The 21,831-nt window shown below is 43.0% G+C and overlaps 1 protein-coding gene across 2 annotated transcripts in view; it reads left to right on the top strand.

Annotated features, from left to right (window-relative positions):
* The window catches only part of ADGRD2 (adhesion G protein-coupled receptor D2), a 1,057,913-nt gene that overhangs the window by 493,833 nt on the left and 542,249 nt on the right, over window positions 1-21,831 (top strand). For both annotated transcript variants that reach the window (XM_069609449.1, XM_069609450.1), the window contains exon 14: window positions 10,976-11,102. In XM_069609449.1, the coding sequence (XP_069465550.1) occupies window positions 10,976-11,102 (127 nt within the window). The remainder of the gene's footprint in view (window positions 1-10,975; window positions 11,103-21,831) is intronic.

The raw sequence follows: 21,831 nt of genomic DNA, 5'->3' as shown, positions 1-21,831 counted from the left end.
TGCGTTGGCTTGTGTGATGCAGCTAGTCTCAGTTAGGAATGGTCTACATGCTCAGATCAATTTGCAAGTATATGCTGTGGAGGATGCTAGGGAATTAATTTGTTTCTTAAAGGTGAGTGCTGAGTCTAGATGGACCCCAAGGGTTTTGACTGCAGGCATCACTTTAATGACATTGTTGTCAATGTTGAATGAGGCATAGTTTGGGTCAAGTTTTTTAATCGCCGCCTCTGTGCCAAGGATCAGTAACTCCATTTTGTCATCATTCAGGCAGAGGCTGTGAGATGCCATCCATGCCTGAATGAGGAGATATATCTTGTTTACTAAAGCCCAGTCTTCCAAGAAGGTGCCCGAAAGGGGGATGAGGATCTGAGTGTCATCTGCGTAATTGGTGTAGATGACACTACAGTCTGTCCAACTTGTCAAACAAAGGTTTAGTAAAGATGTTGTACATCGTAGGAGATACACATGTTCCTTGAGGGACACCGCAGGAACCTTGTATGGGATCGGTGGCTGCTAAGGGGGAGAAGACTCTCATTGTCCGGTTCGCAAGGAAGGATTGTACCCAGGTTATGGCATCACTTGAAAAATGGGTGGCAGAGCTGAGATGATTGCATAAGACTGCATGATCTACTAGGTCGAAAGCCGCGGATAGGTCCAGGAGGAGTAGCATAGCTGATTTGCCATTGTCCTTCAACTCGTCATTTTGGGTCTTTAGGTCAATCAAGGCTGTTTCAGTACCATGAAGGGGACGGAAGCCGGATTGACGTGAGCCTAGTAGGTTGTTGGTTTCTAGGTAGTCCTGAATTTGCAAGTGAGCTACTCTGTCAATGATTTCGAGTAGGAATGGGACGGTGGTAATGGGTCTATAGTTTGTCAGTATGGCGGGGTCAAGTGTTTGTTTTTTAGCAAGGGCAGCACCCAAGATTGTTTAAGGTTATTGGGCACTAGGTTAGACTTAAAGGACGCGTTGATCAGCTTAGAGATAAAGGGAGCTAGGTCTCTAGCTGCATCTTTTATGATTTGGGCCGGGCAATTGTCTCCTTTGCAGTTAGAAGGCTTTAGAGAAAGTATCATTTTTCTGTCTCTAATATGGTTATTTGTTTGAAGCTAAATGGATGAGGGGTGTTATTTGGCTGGTTTGGAGGAGGCTGTGACTGAGGTGAGGGCTCCGCCGGCAAGAGCAGGGAAGCTTTTTTGTTAGGAATTTTGGTTTGGAGAGAGCTTTATATCAGTACACCAGAGCTTATTTTTAGGAGTGTTATCAATCTGAGGTATGGGTGACTCCATTTCACGGAGGATGGAGAATAGTTCCTTGGTATCTGATTTGGCCTTAGATATTCTATCATTATAGGTGTTCTTTTTAGTGCTAATGATTTCCTTTTTGTACCGTTTGGAGTGAGTGGCTAACTTAATTTTGTTCTCCTCGGTGGGCGAGGGTCACCAGATTGATTGCAGCTTTTTTGAATTCTGAGGTCTTTCAGCTGTGGTGTGAACCAATTATTCAGATGAAAGAGTTGTTTGCCTTTACAGATTTTAGTCGCCTTAATCATGGTGCTGTTGTAAGCCTCCACGAGTAAGGTCGGGTCTGTGATGTTGACAAGAGTGGGGAGGAAGTGTGGTTAGAGTTGTTCTGCTATAATGTCTTTTTTGCTTCTAGTGGGGAGTGGTGGGGCCATAAGTATTGGTTTAGGGCGGATAAGGTCAAGTGAGGCAGAGAATGAAATTAAGTGGTGGTCCGTCCATGATTGGGGTATTATGTTGGTGATGCTGATGTTGCAATTCAGGACAGCAACCCAGTCTACGGTCCACCTTTAGAGTGAGTAGGGGTAGCAACTTTTTGTGTCAAGCCATAATCATTCAATAGTGAGGCAACAGATAGGGCATGTTTATCATTACAGTCATTAAAGCCGAGGTTAAAGTCTCCAGCACACAACCTCCAGCCAAACTGACCGACAACAAAGAAGATGCGTTATCATTACTTGCCGAGCCTCTGACCCAATCCATGCCCTTTAAACAATTTCTGTCAAAGAAAGACATAATGTTCCCTGTTTCCCCAATACATTCTGAAAATCCCGAAATATCACTGATTGAAATCACAGAGGCATCTTCGGAATTAATCGACAACTATGCATGACCCTGACTTCACCAGGGGTAGTGTGGAAGACTTATCCACCACTCAAACCACTATATTGCAGGATGATTGGCTATTGAGGGAACCAAAATACATTGTATTTGACTGCTGCCTGCAACAGATTATGCGAAAGGACTACATGCTACTATAGGATACATAGGAGTATTTGTGGGAGCTCTTGGTGAAGTTTACTCGAGTCGTCAAAGGTACTAACCTGAAGATCGAGGGGAACTGTGTACACAACCATTACACTTTTTGGTGGTCCGCACATCCCATTCTTGCAAAAGTACCAGCTGGGAATTTGCATAGTTCTTCTGCTCTGTTGTTCAGTGGTTCAGCGTTTAGTAAGATATCAGGCTTCTGTACATTTGTAGGACTTGAGTTTCTTGCCAAAACTGCATACTACAAATATCAGAGACAGTTCTTGTTCCCAGCTATTAGTCAGGTCGGGAATCTCAAACAGATATGCATAGACAATACTCTCGCAGGCAAAAGGTTAGGCTTACTGTTGATGGACAGGATATAGACACAGAAGAAATTAGTCAGTTCTGTTGCAGTGCAAGTGTCAGAATGTACATCATCTGTTACAATGGTGAAATATGGGGATTTGAAAATAGAATTGATAGTTACTGACAGGCATATTGGAATAGCAAAGGTCATGCATCAGTTCCTGCACATAAAGCATTGTTTTGATGTATGGCCCATCACAAAATCAATCCATTCCAACTTGTTGGGCTGTGGGCTTGGCAGGCCTTTATAAGCTCACTTTGAATGCTGTTTGTGTTTCTGTGATAACTTTTTTTTTAACCTTTTCTAAATATCCTGATTTTGGCTTGTGAATCCTGTTTGTTCTTGCTGCTGACTTCAGTCATTAGTTCTAGTACCTGTTCATAGTGCTCTGAGGTTCCAGAACCCGTCGTATTCATCGTTTTGGCAGAAACCTGCATTGTCTGAACTCATTGCTTTGTGTATCCTGGTATTCCGGTCTCTGCTTTGTGCTTTGTTTCTCTATCCTCTTCTGTACCTGGTTATTTCTTTCAACGTTGCTTTCCTCCTGTATTACATCTTCGTCCTTCATTGTGCCTCAGCTCTGTATCCATTTACAGTGTGACCCTGGGTTGGTCTCCATTCAGATCAGATAAGGGAAATACCTTTGTTGCATTTGTCTAGTCCATTGGAGTCTTACCTGCCTCAGTATATGGTCTCCAGTTTCACCATTACATGTATACAACATTCTCTTCAGGATGTCTAACTCATGACACTGCTATATGACAGTTGTTAAGAGAAATCTGCTATTGCCGATCCCAAGGGCTTTCCCTAATCCCTGGAGACCCCTTATCATATTTCCATACACCCTTAATTCTGATCGATCCGTGTTGGGTTGTATAGTTGCGTTCCTTTGCTTTCTCTGTGTCTCTTTGCTTACAGCCAGCCCCTTCCCCTGTAGTTCCTGTGAATACCTGTTACAACTCAGATCAGCTTGGTATGTACCATGTTTATATTACATGTTAGCATTACCTTGTGCATCTCCCCTAATCTACAGTGTGGTGTCCAGTCAATTCGTCGACCTCAAATTGGTCGAATGACATTTGGTCGACGCAATTTCGTCGAAAACCATTTCGTCGAATTTTTTTTTTAAATTATATATTTTTTTTTGGGTGTTCGTTTAGGCAAAAAAAGGTTTTTTAAGGCAAAAAAGGGGGGTTGGGGGGGGACCCCCCCAAAAAAAAAATATAAAGGGTTAGGGGGGGGACCCCCCCAAAAAAAAAATATAAAGGGTTAAAATAGAAAAAAAAAAATTTCGACGAAATGGTTTTCGACCAATTTGCTTCGACCATTTGTCTGGTCGACCCATTTTTTTCGACGAATTGACTGGCAACCCTACAGTGTATAATCTGAGGTATAGCTTTTGCCCTGTGCCCGTCGGCCAGACTCCTTACACAGCAGTGATTTTTAGGTTTTCCATAATATGTGCCTAAAGTACAGGCCTTAAAGGTTGCATTTCAGCATACACAGTATGAAGGCTAGAACAAGCCTGGCTGCACAACATGAATATATTTAAAAACAGTTTCCTATAATAATCATAAAGTAACCTGAATTGAAGACATTATATTACATTTTTTGTGGCATGAAGTCACCATTGAGAAAGAACTTTAAAAAAAATGCATTGATGAAGCTATCATAAATAATGAAAAACAGAACCAACCAAACGATATAAGGACTGTGACATCAATGATACATTGGTACATTGTAGTTGGATTGAAAGAGACAAATAGCATATGAGACACGATGCTGCCAATATTACCAACAAGGTTTGTCAAAGGGTGCAATAACCACACGTCTGGGGCATATCCTCTTGGCCATCCTTATTAGGCAACTGTGTAAGCCCATGTGTCTGGGCCGACCAGTTACCAGATAAACATTGCTGAAATTGAGACCACTCTATGACTGCAGCTTCTCATCAGCGTTGCAAAGGATTGACACATTGAATAATTATGAACTGAATCTTCCTTAACTCTTCTTCAATACCTCTATGACAACAAATGCTTCCTCTTGTGTATATATTATGATCTCCATCTATATGTATATGTCTCTATATATCCACCCACCTCTTTTTCTCCATCTCTATCGATGCATCCTATATCTCACTGTATACATCTCTCTATGACTGTCCTTGTCGACCTGTGTTTTCATGTCTCGATAGGAATAGTTCCATTGAGCTGCATCATTGGCTCTGTGTACATCGCTAGTATATATATATGAATCGCTCCATCTACCTATATCCACCTGTGACCCTGCATATCCATGTATCAATCTCTATATCTACATTCATCACTATGTCGGCATGCCTATTTATAGTCATCTATTTTTTTGCTTCTCAGTGTATTTATTTATCTTATTATTGTGTTGCTTACCTATATATGTCTGTATGCTGCATGTTCAATGCATGTCTCATATCTATCTATCTATCTATCTATCTATCTATCTATCTATCTATCTATCTATCTATCTATCTATCTATCTATCTACCCATCTATCCATTTACCTGTGTCTATCCATATCTCTCATACATGTTACTGTATATATCTCTTCATATATATATCAATCTACATATCCATCTCTGTCTATTTATTTACCTTTATATATATTGATTTCTCTATGGCTCTCCATACATCACACCCTGCAAATGTAACTGTATCTATCTCTTTTCATATATATCAATCAGTTCATTGCTATCTATTCATCTTTATTTATTCATCTCCCTGTATGCATCACTCTATATCCCTCTATCCTTGTCTGTATACATCTATCTCAATGCATACCTCTATGGGCCTCATTACACGGTAGGCGGTAAGGGTTGACGGTCACTGGTAAGGGTACCGGTGACCGTTAACCCTTACCGCCTTATTACGAGGTCCCTTTGCGGGTTGGTACATTAACGCCTGCTTTTAGCAGGCGTTAAAAAACGAACCCGCAAAGGGACCAGGGTGCTAATTATGGTACCGCAATTTTCGGTACCATAATTAGCACCTTCCCGATTCCCATTATGCCTTATGGGGCAAAAATGGGAATGGGGAAGGGCAATGGAGGAAGGGGGAATTACCGCCCTGCCAACCTTGGAATAGGGCGGTAATTCCCCTTTCCTCCAGGGCGGTACCACTAATTTACTGGCATGGACCAATGTGCTATAAGCACCTTGGTTTACCGCCTTCCGTGTAATGAGGCCCTATGTCTACATCTTTATCTATCCATCACTCTCTATGCATTGTCTATATCTCTATACACATGTCTGGTTATCTATCCACATTTTTTGTGAACTCTGTTACTAGATAGACCAGCCTCCCCCTAAACCTGGTGCAGGCAGCCTATGTCTGTCTGTCTCTATGTATGTCTGTAGTATTGTGTCTTTCAGCATATGTAATGTATAGCCTGCTATAATATGGCAAGTCTAGCCTGAAATACCACAATAATACCATTATATGGTTGGTAGAGTCACAATATGTAGGGTAAAGCCCAACAAGTGTGAACTCAAATGACCCAACACTACCAAGAGCCAGCGCACATAAGCCCTAGTTCACATCCTGCCTCCCCACCACCAAGAGCACAAGACTTATACCTGGCATCCTTCAAAACTATCACCAAGGAAGCCAACCTCAATGTCTTTGCTTGACACACTTGCATTGCCGTGCTGGCTGCCACATCTAGATTGCATCTCTGAAACTCCACACACCCTTTATTGTTCTGCACAGCCATAATTGTATTTTCCAAACCTAGGTTCTAGGTTGTGTGTCTCACAATTGAATTTTGTTGTTGTTTGCACTGCCAAACGTGAGTCTTCTTCCCTTAGGTTCCATGGTCTCATAATTGAATTTCCTGCTGTATGGCTTTTCCACACATGCAGTCACTCCGGAGCGACCCACGTCTTAAATATCACCTCGCCATCAGGAATGCTCTCCAAACCTGGCTCTTCCCTTCAGCATCCTCACAGACTTACATTATCTCCTGGGCAAACTATTACCCACCCCTGACAGGAATGCAGTGGCACCTGAGGAGTCGACAGAGGGGACTTGGCCCACCATGGAAGGCATCTCAGTCAGGCCATATAATAACCTTTTCAAGCCCTTATCTAACTTGGTGTCAGTCTTTCTTCCCACTCAAACACACATCACCACCACCAATAAAATACAGTTGAGTCCCACGAAAGAATTTGGTCCAGCTGTTCACAAAATCAGTATCCTGACTCTCCTATTCCCCTGACAATCTGTCATGGCAACCATCCTCTCATCTGATATCCATGGGCTGCTATTAGGGACCTAGCCACTCGCTACCCACATTTGTGCAGGCAGAAAATGCAGATATGCATTTTATTGATATTTTATTAATCCTTCCTTCACATATAACATCTCGGACTACGGTACTCCAAAGAGCGCTGATCCACATAGCGCTTCGAGGTCATACCAATAGCAGTTGGCGCTATACAAATGCAATATAAAATAACATAACATAACATGGGACCCTGCCCCCTCACGCCAGCAGCCAGAGCAGACAGACAATTCCGTAAACCAATTAGTGCTGAGGTGTCAGCACGTAAGTGCATTCCCTTCCTGTTGGATGCAGGCTTTTTCCATAGAGATGATGCCAGCACAGCAACCCAGGCCCACACCTGACTCTTGGGTGGGGGTATATTGCGGGATTGTTACTATTTTATTTAAAGCACAGTAAACATTTTATTTAATGTTAGTTGTTCTTATAGGACACTGTTAGTATAGGACACTGTTTCAAATTGTTTTATTTATTTTACCCTATTTATTTTACCCAAATAAATTGAAAGTGAAAGCAAGTAATAATATATTTGGATTGTTAAAGTGGCTGATCATATGTAAAACCAGAGCACTTCCGTGTGCACATGTAGAACTTGGCTTAATTAAGAATGTGTCTATTTATACATTGATAGTAACCTTGAAACAAACTATTATGTGATTTTGAAGAGTAAAACTATTTTCTTATTTTTACTGTAGAGATTACTATTTTAATAGGAACATAATATTGTTCTATTCTGTGTTAAAGACAAAAACAAAACCTGGCTTGTTCTTAGAAATGTGAGCACACAATGCAAAGTTGCTTTGTAATTTGTCTCTGAATCCCTCATTGCAAGGATAAAATGTAGCAAGTAACACTAACAAAAAGATTAAATGCAATTGAAAGAAATTGAACGGATGAAAATCAAGTTTCTATTCATATGAGCTGTTGAACAAGGCTACAAATCATGTAAGCAAAATTGACGGTATTACAATAATATTTATGCAAATGTATGCCTGATGAGAACATTGTGAGACATTGATATTCAAGTTGACGCAAAGACATTCCATGTTTTTATTGAAGTATAACTTATACAGAAAAAGTAATTTTTAATTGAAATTAAGTGAAATATGTGACTTATTTTGCCAATGGGTACTCAAATATATTTTCTATTTCTCTAATTTACATAGTTAAGTCTTCAAGATGTACGTATATTGTGTCAATCATCTGCCCGTCGATGGGTTCTTCAACCAGAATTGGAATTTTGCCATCACGAACGGAACAATGATTGCTATTTTCTGGCACGATCGACCCATCAAGTATGCCCATTTGCGGTGCCCATCATCCTGAAAAAAATGTCTCAATCAAGACATGTGGACATCACCAGTTTCTTGTTGATGTGTCAAAACACCTTTTTTCTCCCCACGAGAATGCCATGTGCTTCGATAGACAATAGATCATTGAACACAATTGAATTATATTTTACTCCACGAAACGTTGACTTTCACAATTCAAGTACTGGCCATCGATTAACAGAATAACTAAGATTGCGTGGAATGTGACAGTCACCTAAAAATTCAAACTGTGGCCTTGTAGTAAACATTGTGTTCTTCCACTGACTGTGTGTGCATAAAGTTTGAATGTTTCATCGGATGTATTCCACTTTTTTCCAGTTGAATTAAGAAAGATAATGATTTGCTAAATTCCCGACAATGAGTATTTATTGAAAAGTGTAAGTTGTTTTCTTCTCTTTGTGAAAAGAGAGTCAACATTTACTATACGTATTTTTATGTGTCTGTGTGTGTAGATCTTCTGGGTTTTGAGTTAGGCAACGTGATGACGTGGTTGATGACAGGATACGTTTGGCTACGCTGTGTGCCAACGTCATGAGAAGGGATGGAGCATATTGGTTTGACATGTCGATGTCGACTTGAGGGACGGATGATCTGATTTGCAGCTGCAAGGGTAACTTGAACTTAGGGCAATGGATTAACTGATAAGAGTATCACAAGTTAGCAGTTTCAGACCCATGAGTTTCGCGTATGTAAATGTCAGAAACTCAAAGGTTAAATGTGTTGGAAATCAAATTTGGATCGATCCATATATGCTCAAAAATAAAAACGCCCTATCCATTGGATTAATACAATTCCTGAGAGAACTTCCCCATTGTTTGTCAACGGTGGAAACACTTGGAGTCAACACCATGGTCCACTCCCTTTTTTATCAGTCCAATCAAACAGCACAATGAAAAACCTGAATCTTGATATACGTGGAGATTATATTTGTTCCCAGTGTGTCCTCACACAGCTACTAGTGAGCTTACTACACTGAGTTCAATGCTGAGCAGATGTGTGTGAGCAACCAGTCGTTTGACAAGTGAGGAGACACACTGGGCCTCATTAGGACTCCGGCGCTAAACCATGGTGCAATTAGCACCATGGTCCATGCCGGAGTCCGCCATGGCAGAATGGGGAATTACCACCCCATTCCGAGGTTGGTGGGGCGGTAATTCCCCATGCCACCATGGCCCTTCCCCATTCCCATTTTTGCCCCATAGCGCTCAATGGGAATGGGGAAGGCGCTAATTACGGTACCGCAAATTGCAGTACCGTAATTAGCACCAAGGTCCCTTTGCGGGTCCCTACTTTAATGGCTGGTAAAACCAGCCGTTAAGGTCGGTTCCCGAAAAGGGACCTCGTAATTCGGTGCTAGGTGTTTAACGGCACCACAGCCTTTTACGGCGCCATTAAACACTTAGCGCCTGGGTCATAATGAGGCCCACTGCCAGTATCAGCGGAGCAACCCTGTCTGTGAACGTGGACCAAAGGGTTCCAAGATTGATACCTCCTAGTATTATACCTCATGCCACAAACCCATGTCACTGTTCAGAGAGGAATCAGAACGAGCTGTTTTTTTTTGTCATCCTAGCTACTCAGCCAACCAAATGTCTTGCCTGAGACAAAATCCCAGCTGATTGTATTCAGAACATTACCTTGTCAATGGGAATACCTGCTGACCTATACAAGATTGCTGAGTTTCTGGAAAAGTGTGGGAGTTATGAGTTGGTAGAGGAAACTGTTTGGCGGTGTGCTAAGGAGGCAACTGAGAGATGATAGCACAGAGGAGCAAAGAAAAGATGGTAGAGAGCAAGAGAGGCTGAGAGGAGGTTGAGGAAAGCAATAAGATTGGAGAGCAGGTAGTGAAGAGGAAGCGAGGCAAGGAGGTGAAGGGTGAGAGGAACTATCAGAGGGAGAAGGGGAGAAAACAACTAAGGAAATGGTGAAAGGAGGAGGGTGTGAGGAGCTACCAAAAGAATGAGGGGAGGCCAAGAAACCAGAAAAAGAGGAGAGGACGAGACTCAGTGGTGGTTCAAAGAAGAACCAGGGATAAGCGAGAAGAAAGGTGGGAGGACGAAAGAGCAGAATAGACCATGGTGGAGTGTTGAGCAGCAAAGGGCAGAAGTAAATTGAAGAGGGTAAGGAGAAAAAGAACAGACTCGAGTTGGGTTGAGTCAACTGAGGAGGAGGAGGTGTCCAACCAAGGGGAAGACTGCTATCAAGGTGGCCGGGAGGTACAGGATCTGCGATCAGCATGATCCAATCTGAGCAAAAGCCTGATAATCCTAAAGCGGCTCCACCACAATATTTGTCAGTCCAAAAGACTGTCGGTGAATTATCAGAGATTAAGGGAGGGAGAGAGAGAGAGAGAGAGAGAGAGAAGAGAGAGAGACAGAGACAGAGAGACAGAGAGACACTGATGGACTACAGCTGGAATTTCTTGAGTTATTTCGCTTCAATTCTACCAGTGCTACTTAATCCCTCAGCGTACGTTTCCTAAAATAAAACACTTGAAAGCTGAAACCAGGGCTTTGAGTTGTCTCTTGACTTCTCCGGCATGACAGGTCCCAGTTTTTAGATCTGAATATTTCAGTTCGATTGGTATGCCCTTATAAGAATTGAAAGCATGAAGCGTCAGTCTTTGTGGTGTCAGACCATTGTTTTTGGAGCTGAGTTTTCACAAGCTTCTTTTTTTATCCGCAACTAGCCCAGAAACTGGAGGAATGTGGTCTACCCTCGGCTGCATCGTGACCAGTTCAGAGTCTGAACACACGTCCTGCTTTTGCAACCACACCACCAACTTTGCAATCCTCCTGCAAGTGCATGAAGTTCAGGTAAGAATGAGCAAACACTCTATTTACAATCAGTTCCATAGCATTTGCTTGTATAGAATAACAGTGATCTGGGTATCATACAAAAACCTTCTGCATGGACAGCTCAAGCATCAAGCACGCACCTCTGACCTGGTACAAGCCTTCATAATGCAAGGTCAACTCAAGGTCAAGTCAGCTCATATCCTTTCAAGGTGGTTACAATTGGTAATGTAATGATAATATCTATTATTCCGGTGCTTTGTAATTGGAGGAAAGCAGAATTAATTGCTAAATACAAACCTGTTATTACATTAGTGTACAGTCTTCCTAATTTTGGAATTCATGAGTGATCTGGCATTGGAGGGTGGTGGGCTAGTCAAGTCATATAATCAAGATTGTCCCACAAAGATTGAAATTCCTGATAGACCATACTCTCTGGTCGTTATTCCAATGTCTTCTTCTTAAGATCTGATCCCCTGTCACATAAAATGGTCCCAGTACAGTGCATTTTTTGTGCCTATGCAAACATTTCACCAGTGGACATGTTTACAGTTTCAGTACATTTTTGCCCAGGCACAATTTTGCACTCGAGCAAGAACTGCACTGAGCCGGCAAAAGGTTTCTGTAAACCGAGCCCAGGTGCCAACATAGCACTTAAGTTTTCCAGATTCTTGTATCAAATATCAAAGCTTTCCATTGATGTTTAAGTGAAGCTGCAAGAAGCAGTTGAATACTGGAATACCCTTAAGCTTTGTGTGCATGGGAGTATGAGGTTCTCAATAGTTGGGGGGGTCTTCCCCCATCCTGGTTAATCAGCATCTCTTCAAATGTAGGGAATCTATGTGATCACTGCATCGCCCGTAATTCCGCCGATGAAAATGTCGACGCCCATTACAGCGTGGCGCAGTGTTCAGATAGACCACTGTGGCCTGCATCCCTCTTCCGCACTCCTCCCCCCTGGCCACACCCTTAACGGTGGCACACACAGAGGTGTGCCGCCGACTTCCATCAATCCCTGCGGCGTCAGTTCCCACCCACTTACACGGGTCAGCGCTGGCGCAGCAGGGTCTTTTTTTCCTTTTTTTTACACTTTTGTGTCCCCTGCTGTCCATTTAACGGAAGCAGGGGTCACCCCTGCATCACCTGACCCCCATCTCCACGACTAAGAGGAGCAGGGGACACCCTTGCAACCCATGTGTCCCTTAGTCACAGTAATGGGGGTTACCATTTTTTTAATGCGCAAAGGCGCCTTTTTAGTACCAGGCAACCTTATGTGGTCGCAGTACTGGTACGATTCCAAATATATAAGAATGTTTTCTGTCGTCTCATATTTTCCAAAATTCACACGTATTCAAAATGGTGACTGTGAGTTCAGTTGAGAATAAAATCCATGCGTTAGGCAGGGCCAGATATATACATCCTTTATGGGTTCTATGATGAATCCAGCAATATCAACAACCCCTCTCTGGAGAAATTCTCTTTCTATATGGCCAGGGAAGGGCAGCTACTATCTGATCCCGACCCTAGGGGTAGCTGTCCGAGTGAGGATCATATGCGGGACAGGACCCTCATGAGAGGGAGAGAGACATGTCACAAGAAACGCGGTACCCACCTTTCCACTCTGAGTATAACCCGCCTAAGTTCAAAGAATGTCATGGCTTCTTATGGTATTGAACCCGTCCAAATATCTTATACTGACATCAGGGTTCCTTCTGACCAATTATACCAAAGTACTGAGACAGGAAAGCAGACCAGAGTGATGAAGATTACTAGAACCAGCAGGCCTACGCTGCGTATTAGTTGATGGCGGGAGCTACATAGTAGCGGGACGCTTAAATACCCGTCAGATGTGCGAATGGGAGAGAGAGAGGGACGCCGCAGCGAGACCCTTGCTGCAAGAGAAGCCGGTCCGGAGCTGGAAAGAAAGAAGAATGCTGCCCAATGCTGGAAGGCTACTGGAAACAGTGTCCAGAGGAGGCCAAAAGGCCAGGGTTCTGCCATTGTGATGACGAGGGCAGCACGAGGCTGTCAGGAGACGTAGGAGACCAAGCAATAAGTGGAGAAGGGGCAGAACGCTGTTCCGAACTGCCTGCGAGCCACAGCGAACGCAAGAAGGTGGGAACAATGCCGGAGCAGCTAAAACAAACCAGTAAGGCTGAAAGGGAAAAGCGGGACACCAGGGCCCTTCAGGGTGAATGTCGTGCAGCGTGGGGAAAGTTAAGGAGCCTGCTAAAGCGAGCAGAAAGCCCTATGATAAAGAGTGAAAGTAACGAATGAGAAGGTGGAGAGCCACTGGCCCAATTAATGAAAAGGGCATAAACAAGGCTGTTGCCTAGTAAAGTGTGAAATGCATCTATATTGTGAAAGACAGTGTGAAACGTCCTGGCTGAAGATTAAACCAGGCACTGTGAGAGTTTAGGGCCCACACCCAAATGTATGTGAGGAACATGGTGAAGGCGAGTCTGGAGACATGCACTCAAAAGGGAAAGTAACTTGTTGTGAAGTCTTGGCAGGAGATTATACCAGGCAAGTGTGAAAGTGAATCTGAGGATCCGTCCTCAAAGGAAAAGGAAATATTGTGAAGTCCTAGCAAGAGAGTAAACCATCCAAACTAAATGTGAAGCAGCATTTTGTGAAGTCCTGGCAGGAGAGAAAACCAGGCCAAAGGTCACGTCCATGCATTTTATGACACTTTTTGGGCAAACAAGGCTTCCTGAATGAACGGTTCTGTATATTTATTATTTAAGTATGGGGCTTTACTTTAACATGAAGGGACATATTTCAGGCACCAGATCAGTAAACATTTGGTTTGTTAAATTAATATTGCCTCTTAGCCTATGAGCCTTTGCTTTTGCCTTTCTACCGGTTGTGACTGTGAGTACCCCAAGCTTCCTAATTACTGTACTGTCTTGCAACACTGTGCTACACACCCATAATTCATTCACTCCTGTTCCTCCTGCTGCTCCTCCTACTCACCTCTCCCTGTGCTTGCTCCAATCATGCTAAAACGTCCTCCTTTCCTATGTCTATTATAAAACTCTCAACTCAAACTCCCACTACTCCCTCTCTTCCACCTCCTTCCAACAAACAAATCTGATGAGCTAACCATACCTCCTCTAACACCTATCCTCCTCGCCTCTCTTCCTCTGAGACTCAACTTCTATACTCTTCCTTACCCCATCAACGGAACATTGCACTGTGGAATGCTCAGTCTGTATGCATCAACACTTCCTTTATCACCAGCTACTTTCACTCCAGCTCTCCTCCTCTAGACCTTGCTATCACTGAAACTGGATTTCTCCATCTGACACTGCCACTCCGGTGGCCCTACATGACTCCATCCTTCATTTACTCTCCTCGACAGGCTGTCACATGGGAGGCTTAGGATACCTGCGCTCTTCCTGCCTTGATCCCTCACAAATCCCCAAGGCCACATCCTCTCCTACCTTTTTGAATTCACCACCTCTACTATTTCCCTGCCTCACTCAGTTCACATCATCTTCGTGTATCTCCCTCCTGGTCCCACTGGACCATTCTTCGATGATCTTGGGCAACTCCTTGATTCTCTTTCCATTAGACATCTCCTAATTCTCTTAGGTGACTTTGGCCTTACCTCTCCAACCGCTTCCCAGAAATCTGAACTTTAGTCTTTTCATAGTTACCACACTCTCCATTCTATCCATAACCTACCCCTACCTACCCACACAGGTTTTTCTTCTTTGGATCTCTTATTCATCTCCGCCCCTCTCCCTCAGCCACTAATACTACTCTCACACCATCCATATCTTATCATTCAGTTGTTTCCACCACCATCTTGTTTCCACCCTCTGACCTTTTCTCACCACTTGCTTCACCTATTACTAAAAGGAAATGGAACCCTTCTGCCGTTCCCTCCTTTCTCGCCGACTTACAGTACTCACTGTCGTCCACACCTGATTCCACTTTCACCAACACTGCCTTCTCCAGCTTCCACTCCCTGCTATATTATTCATTCTCCTCCCACTTCCCACTGCTTACTTGTACCCTTAAAGTCACAGCATCCTCAACCATGGGTCACCCCATTCATATGCTCTCTTCGCACAGACATGGGTTGGCTGCTGGCAAATGGAGGCATAGCCACTCCCATGAGAACCTGCAACTCTACCTCCCTGCCCTGAACTCTCTGAAAGACACTCTTGATAGAGGGAAAAAAAGGAATTCTACCTAACCCGTATTGACTCTCACTCCAACCATCCTCACTGGCTACAGGGCACCCTAAACTCACTCCTCAGTACTCCTAAGTATATGATAATCAACTGCACTCCCACAGCTAATGACCTAGCTGAATACTTCCTGGCAAAAATGTCCAAAATTAGAGACTCTTTCCTGGCCTTCTTCACACTACCTCGTCCTACATTTTACACTTTGCCCACTCTACCATCATCATCTGCCTCTATGCCCCACTTTAATGACACTAATACTGATGAAGTAGTATCTCTACTAATGAAGGCTAACCCTCTCTTGCCCCATCAGACCCTCTTTCTCCTTAGCTAGTGAAGCCTATTGCCCCTTTAGTGGCCTCACACCTCACTGAACTCTGTCCTTTGACTCTGCTTGCTTTCCCTCTGTTTTCAAAACAGCCACGGTCATCCCTCTCCTAAAAAAGCCAGAGGATGACCCGAACCTACCAGCTAACCTTTGCCCTGTGTCTCTCTTTGTGCACTAATCTAAAGTGCTCAAACGGGTTGTGTTCAACCGTCTTACACATTTCTTAGACATCCACAACTTTTTTTGAGACCGCCTAGAAGTAGGTTCCTGCTCATGTTTCTGCACGGAAACTGCTCTCATGAATGTGTCTATCTTCATCACCTCTGTTTAGCACTCCAACCAATGCTCTATCCTAATTCTCTTTGACCTATCTGCTGACTTTGACACTGTCAATCACTCTGATCTCGTTAATACTCTCTTCTTCTTGGGATTCGCGATCAAGCACTTGATTGGATCGAATCCTACCTTGCATCTCGACAATTCTCTGTCTCCTGGAGCAACAACACCTCTCAACTCACTCCTCTAAACGTTGGTGTTCCACAAGGCTCTGCCTTAGATCTGCTCCTCTTTACACTCTACACCTCTTCTCCTCACAGACAACACCAAAATCTTCTTCTTGTTTCCTGAACTCTCCTCTGATCTCTCTATCAAAATCTCCAACTGTCTCTTTGGCATTAAATATTGGATGACATTGCACTCTCTGACGTTAAGTTCTACCAAAACAGAGGTGCTCTTCTTCCCTGCCAAAAGCTCTCTCTCATCTCTTCCTCTGCCTATCCAGTATCCATCTGACACTCTCACGACTCTTCATCATCTGGCAACCTCAGCGTCATCTCTGACTCTTCTTACAAATTCTCTACATTCATCTCCAAAACTGGAACAGCAGCTCGCCTAAACCTCCTAAATATTAGTAAAATCAGGCATCTCTTTCATTACAACCACTCTTGTCTTCTCTAAACTGGACTACTATGCCAACATCCTCTTGGTCTCCCCCACTATGCCTTCTTCCCTCGAAAATATCATCAACTTCCTTACCAGGACTCTCTTTGAATTCCCTCACTTCGCATCTCCTTCCTTGTACAGTCACCAGGCTCAATGGCTGACAATGCAAAACAGGACCAGATTTAAATGTCTTCTCCTGGTTCACAAATCTATCCATGGTAAGGCACCACTCTATCAATACTCCTCTATCCAACTCTACAAGCCTTCGGCTACCCTTGTGGCTCCTCGCCCTCCCTATATTTCCTCTCGCTTCCACTCATTTTCTATTCTTGCTCCACTTGCATGGAATTCTCTTCCCTGAGACATCCGAGAAACAGTCCACACAGATTTGCTCAAAACCATACTATAAGCCTACCTACTTGTCTCTGAGTTACCCTCTTAACTTACCTCTCTGCTTGCTAGCTAACATGTTTCCCCTTGCCTCTAACCTACCTCTGTCCCTCACTTCCTCTGTCACCACTCTAGCACATCACCCATCATGGTCACATCCTGAGCACAGCTTCCCGTACCTGCTACTAGCACTTAACCATTTCTGATGTTGGTTATCCTTAATCTATATATCACCACTTATGTATTGTCCCCAGTCACTGTTCCATTTACTCCCCTTTACAGCCTGGTCAGAATGTCCCTGAATCTCACCCCATTGTAAGAAGCTCACTGCTTCCCATCAACTCTGATTTCTTATCTATTGTACTTTTTTATGTGATCAGAAGAGCATTGTTCCTCCTGTATATACATAAATAAGTAAATAAATAAATAAATATGTAGATAATGACCCACTAGTCACATTTATAGAGAGATTTTCAGATCCATATTTCCTCTGATCGCAGATCACGAGCAGCTTTGCTCAAATGGTCTCCTTCATGCTCCATACAGTATGGAAGAGGAAGATATCATTTAAAGAGATATCTTTCAACTTATTCCATTACAGCAGAGAAGACAGAATAGTTCTAGACAGTTGCGCAGTTTGTTCCAGAGTTTTGGACACAACAGCAAGAATCACTTGCCCACTCATCCACTGCACTTTGTTTTTGCGTTTGAGAATTTGTATTCATTACTTCTTCTTTATGCCCTGACTGTGGCATGATCTAAAAGGCTACGGGCCTGATGTAATTGTTTAAAATAAAAGTCCTGTTTTGAAAATAGCCCATAGTTATGAGTTATGATTTCATGGGATTAATAGAAAGTGCTCCATGGGGTAAATAACCTATAATTGCCCCATGCAGTTCTTTCTTCCCACCCTGTTCCTTAAACATCTTGTGCAATCCCAATGCAAAATTCAAATTGGAAAAATAAAGACTTTTTCCCCGGGCCGCCACTTTCCTAATGTCGCCCTTAAGATAATAATGGCAGGAATGTATACATGTTCTTCTGGTGAGGGGGCAGATAAGATAAAGACAAAGAAAAGGATCTTAGTCTTGCTCTTGTCAAGCTGCCTGCAGCCACCTTGTGTGCATCTAGTCTTGTATGTGCCCCAGGCAGCTGTTCAATTGATCAATCTTTCTATCTACCTCAACAATGATACAGCACAGCTGCTGTTCATCAGCATACAGCTGTTTCCTAATCATGAGCATTAACCCCTCAACTGCTGAGCTTTAATCAAGTCTATTGAAAAAGGACGAGCATACTCGTCCTTAGCACTTATTAATGGGGTGGAATCAACGTTAATCTTTCAAGTGCTAAGAATGTGTATATCATGCTCCCAAAACTAGGTTCCCAGGGTTAAGGACTTGACATGTGCATCCTTTCTGCACTGATTATAAAATGTAGTTAGAGAACTGGCAGAATTTCTTCCTAATCAGAGTCTAAAGCCGATACCCAGGGGAAATAAGTAACCGCCGCTAATGCCAACATCTGATGCCATCCCTTTGGAAAAGAAGTATTAGGAATGCATGCTGCCAGAGACCCAAGTGGAGCTACGCACTGGAAGAAAAGGTATGACAGTGCGTCTAGCTGCCTGACTATTTGCTAGCACACCTTTAACTCTACATCATGCTGGAAGCACAACACAGAGAGACTGACAATTGGCAGAACACAGGTCCATTTGCACTTCTATCCTCCTGTCTGATACACTTAGTAATAGAAAAAAGGGACCCAGAGGAGTTATGTTTAGTGAATCTACAGCTCATCCCCATAAAGAGCGTTTGTTGCCATATGCATAGAAGGTCATTACGACCTTGGAGATAGCCATGCCACTATTGTTCAGGAGACTTATCTCCCCTTGTGCAATTTTGGCCCGTGTTGCCTGCTCTATGTCAAACGCTGCTGCCTCACATGTTCTCTTAACTTTTCAATTTCTTGGCTCATGTCAGTCAGTTCCTGAGAACATAACTCACTTTTCTCCATGTCCGTTCTTAACTGACACACTTCCTGACACAGGGCACTATTATCTTTACTCAACTTACTATTCTCTTCCCTGAACTGCACTCTCTGTTGTTTCAGAGTGTTCAGATCTTGGCACATTTCATCAAATTCACCATGGGAATTAACATCCCTAATGACCAACTGGATATTTTCAACTTTCAGTTGTTTAATCTGAGTTTGAAATGTGAAAATGTCCTCTAAGCAGGCTCTATTGTGAACAATCTGTTCACTTAAAGTGTGTTGACTCACGCTCACGTTTTCAAAACCTTCTTGATACTCCCCTTTCAGTGCATAAATTGAGCTCTCGCTTTAAATTTGCTTGCTGTTGTGGGTTCCATGTGATAATGTCCCCGCAAAAATGTCGCTATGCAAGAATGGTGCCGTTTTTAATGGAGCTCAGCAAACCCTTGCAACCCCACTCCCAATTGCATCAGATATTGTCCCCATATATAATGTTGTCTATGCCATTTCCCAGCCACTATATGTATGGCCACATTATATATGGGGACAATATTACCTGATACTCTGTTGTGCCACTAACTCATCTTTTAGCTGCTGAATAATGTTTTCTAATTTTAAATCTGAATGTTGGCTCTGTTGTGAATTTTCCTCTAATTGTTTCAACTCTCTCTGTGCTTGATCCAAAAGCTCAGACTGGTTTTACACAGAGGCTACACTATCCTGGTATCTTTCTTCCATGATCATCATATGGAAGTAAATATATGCTGTGAGTTGAGCCCTTTTAATTTGCTCATCTCTGCTGGTCTGTGTCATATACAAGTCTGCCAGAGCCTGATGTAACAGCCCATTATCCTGCCACATATCAACATTTCCAGAGATAACTTCCTGTACCATTCTAGCTTGCCACATGAAATGGATGTAATACTCCTGTTCTACCCATTCTCCTTTATTAAACAATTTGGATAGAAGGTGCTTCCTCGCCATATTCAGTTCTATGGTGCTCATTCTGAAATGTGTTCTGCACCTATTATGCTCTCTCTGCAAGGCCATAAATCTCAACCCTGTTCCTGCTTAGTTTCCACTCACAATGACAACTCAAATGAACACTTTTCTCTCTATACATTGCCCTGAAACCCAGGGTACACATCTTAATGGTGCCTTCACAAAGCAACACAACTTTCTGTCCACTGCAATGAAATTACACCCAAATGAATAGTCTGCTGCTACTGAACTGTCACAAGTGGAAACTCTCTACCAATCCCTGATGAGCCCCCTGATTTGTTGCAGTTTATTACACGGTCACAGTCAACTCAGGGAGTTCCTTTCCCCCCAATCAAGGTGGCGCATAACAACGCACTATTATTTTGTTAAGGTTCAATTTGGTAAGGCCTCCAACCCGTCTCGCATCCAACCCCAACAAATTCCCGGTGCCACAATGGACTAGGTACCAGGCCGGTGTGTAGTAAGAATATAGATGAATTCATTTATTTAAACCAACATCAATCACCAATGCTGTGGCAACACAAAAACAAAAATGACTTCTGTAATGGCACCAACACAGAGATAATATTAATATATGCAGTCACAAGTTCCCTCAGCTTTCTTTTCAAATCACCCACCAATACAGAAAAATAACAGTACAAGGCACATAGTAATCACTATAATACATTTTCTCCCAGTAACCCTCACCCTCCAAACATCAATTAGACTTCACCCCTCTGAATTTAATTGGCAGAGAGTCGGAACACAATGGGAATATTGTTTTGGGGTTCTGATAAAATGCACTCTTTGGAAAAAGGGATTCAAGGGGAAAGTTTGTGTGCACTTATCACCACAGATGCAATATGAAGGAAAGAAAAATAATGTGAATATTCGTTTTGCTCCACACCTAAAAAGAACAGGCAGGGCTTTGTGGTTTGGGTCAGAGCACAATGAGAACAAAGGGGCAATTTAGTTTTTCCCACCACACATGCAAAGGAAATACAAGGCTTCACACTTCTGATCTACAATGCAAGGGATGAATGGATCAAAGTTTTGCACCCTGCACACTCACTTGGAAACAGAGTGGTGGCGGGGATTCATTCTTTTTGGATTCAGGACCAGACTTTCTTTATCGAAGTCAGGCGTTTTCTTACAAATAGTGAATCAAATCTCTATGTCTATACCGGCTCGAAACGCACTGGGAGGAGCTTTGTTAATTTCAAACGCTAACAAAGCACATCCTGTGATTCCTTTAGGGGAATTAATTAATTTACTTTAATTAAATATGCTAAGGATCTACACAAACAGACAAGGTATTTTGCTATGGGGAAATAACTAAAACAATACTTTAAAATGCAGGGTCTTCACAGTCTATGGCCTTGGATAATTTTACTTACAGGAAAGGCCTTTTAGTGGGCATCAGGGAACAGCAGGGCACCTCTGGGACAGCAAGGGTGTGAATCAAGGTTAGTCCGCTCTGGCTCCACCAAGGGGTCCCAGTCAGCTTCTATGTCTCCTGGTCCCTGTTTCCAATGCAAGATTTGCGGCCTGTCTGCTTGGGTGTTTCTCGCAAGAGCCCAGCAGCAGGTCACCCCCCGGAATAAAGTGAAAATGCCCAGTTCTGTTGCAAACTGGTCTACTTTTAGGGCAAATGACATCACAAACATGTCACGATTCACACGGAAGGGATTGGTTGGTTATATACACCCTCCTCCCACCTGTGTGCTAATAGGACAAGGAGTTGAGGGGTGTGCGTTAGGTAAGCTGAGGTAGGAGAAAGCTTTGTCATCCCAAACTGACATGTGGGTTTGGCATGTTTAGACTCTGAAAATCTATCAACATGGCAAGTACCCTAATTTTTCAAATCTTTACATGTATGGATACATTTTTAAGAACTACATTTTAGGCAAATCAG

This window comes from Ambystoma mexicanum, chromosome 8 (genome assembly GCF_040938575.1).
Source record: "Ambystoma mexicanum isolate Mex_15411 chromosome 8, UKY_AmexF1_1, whole genome shotgun sequence".
NCBI classification, from domain to species: domain Eukaryota; kingdom Metazoa; phylum Chordata; class Amphibia; order Caudata; family Ambystomatidae; genus Ambystoma; species Ambystoma mexicanum.
Note: the sequence above shows the minus strand (reverse complement) of the source record. Positions and strands in the feature narration are given on the sequence as shown.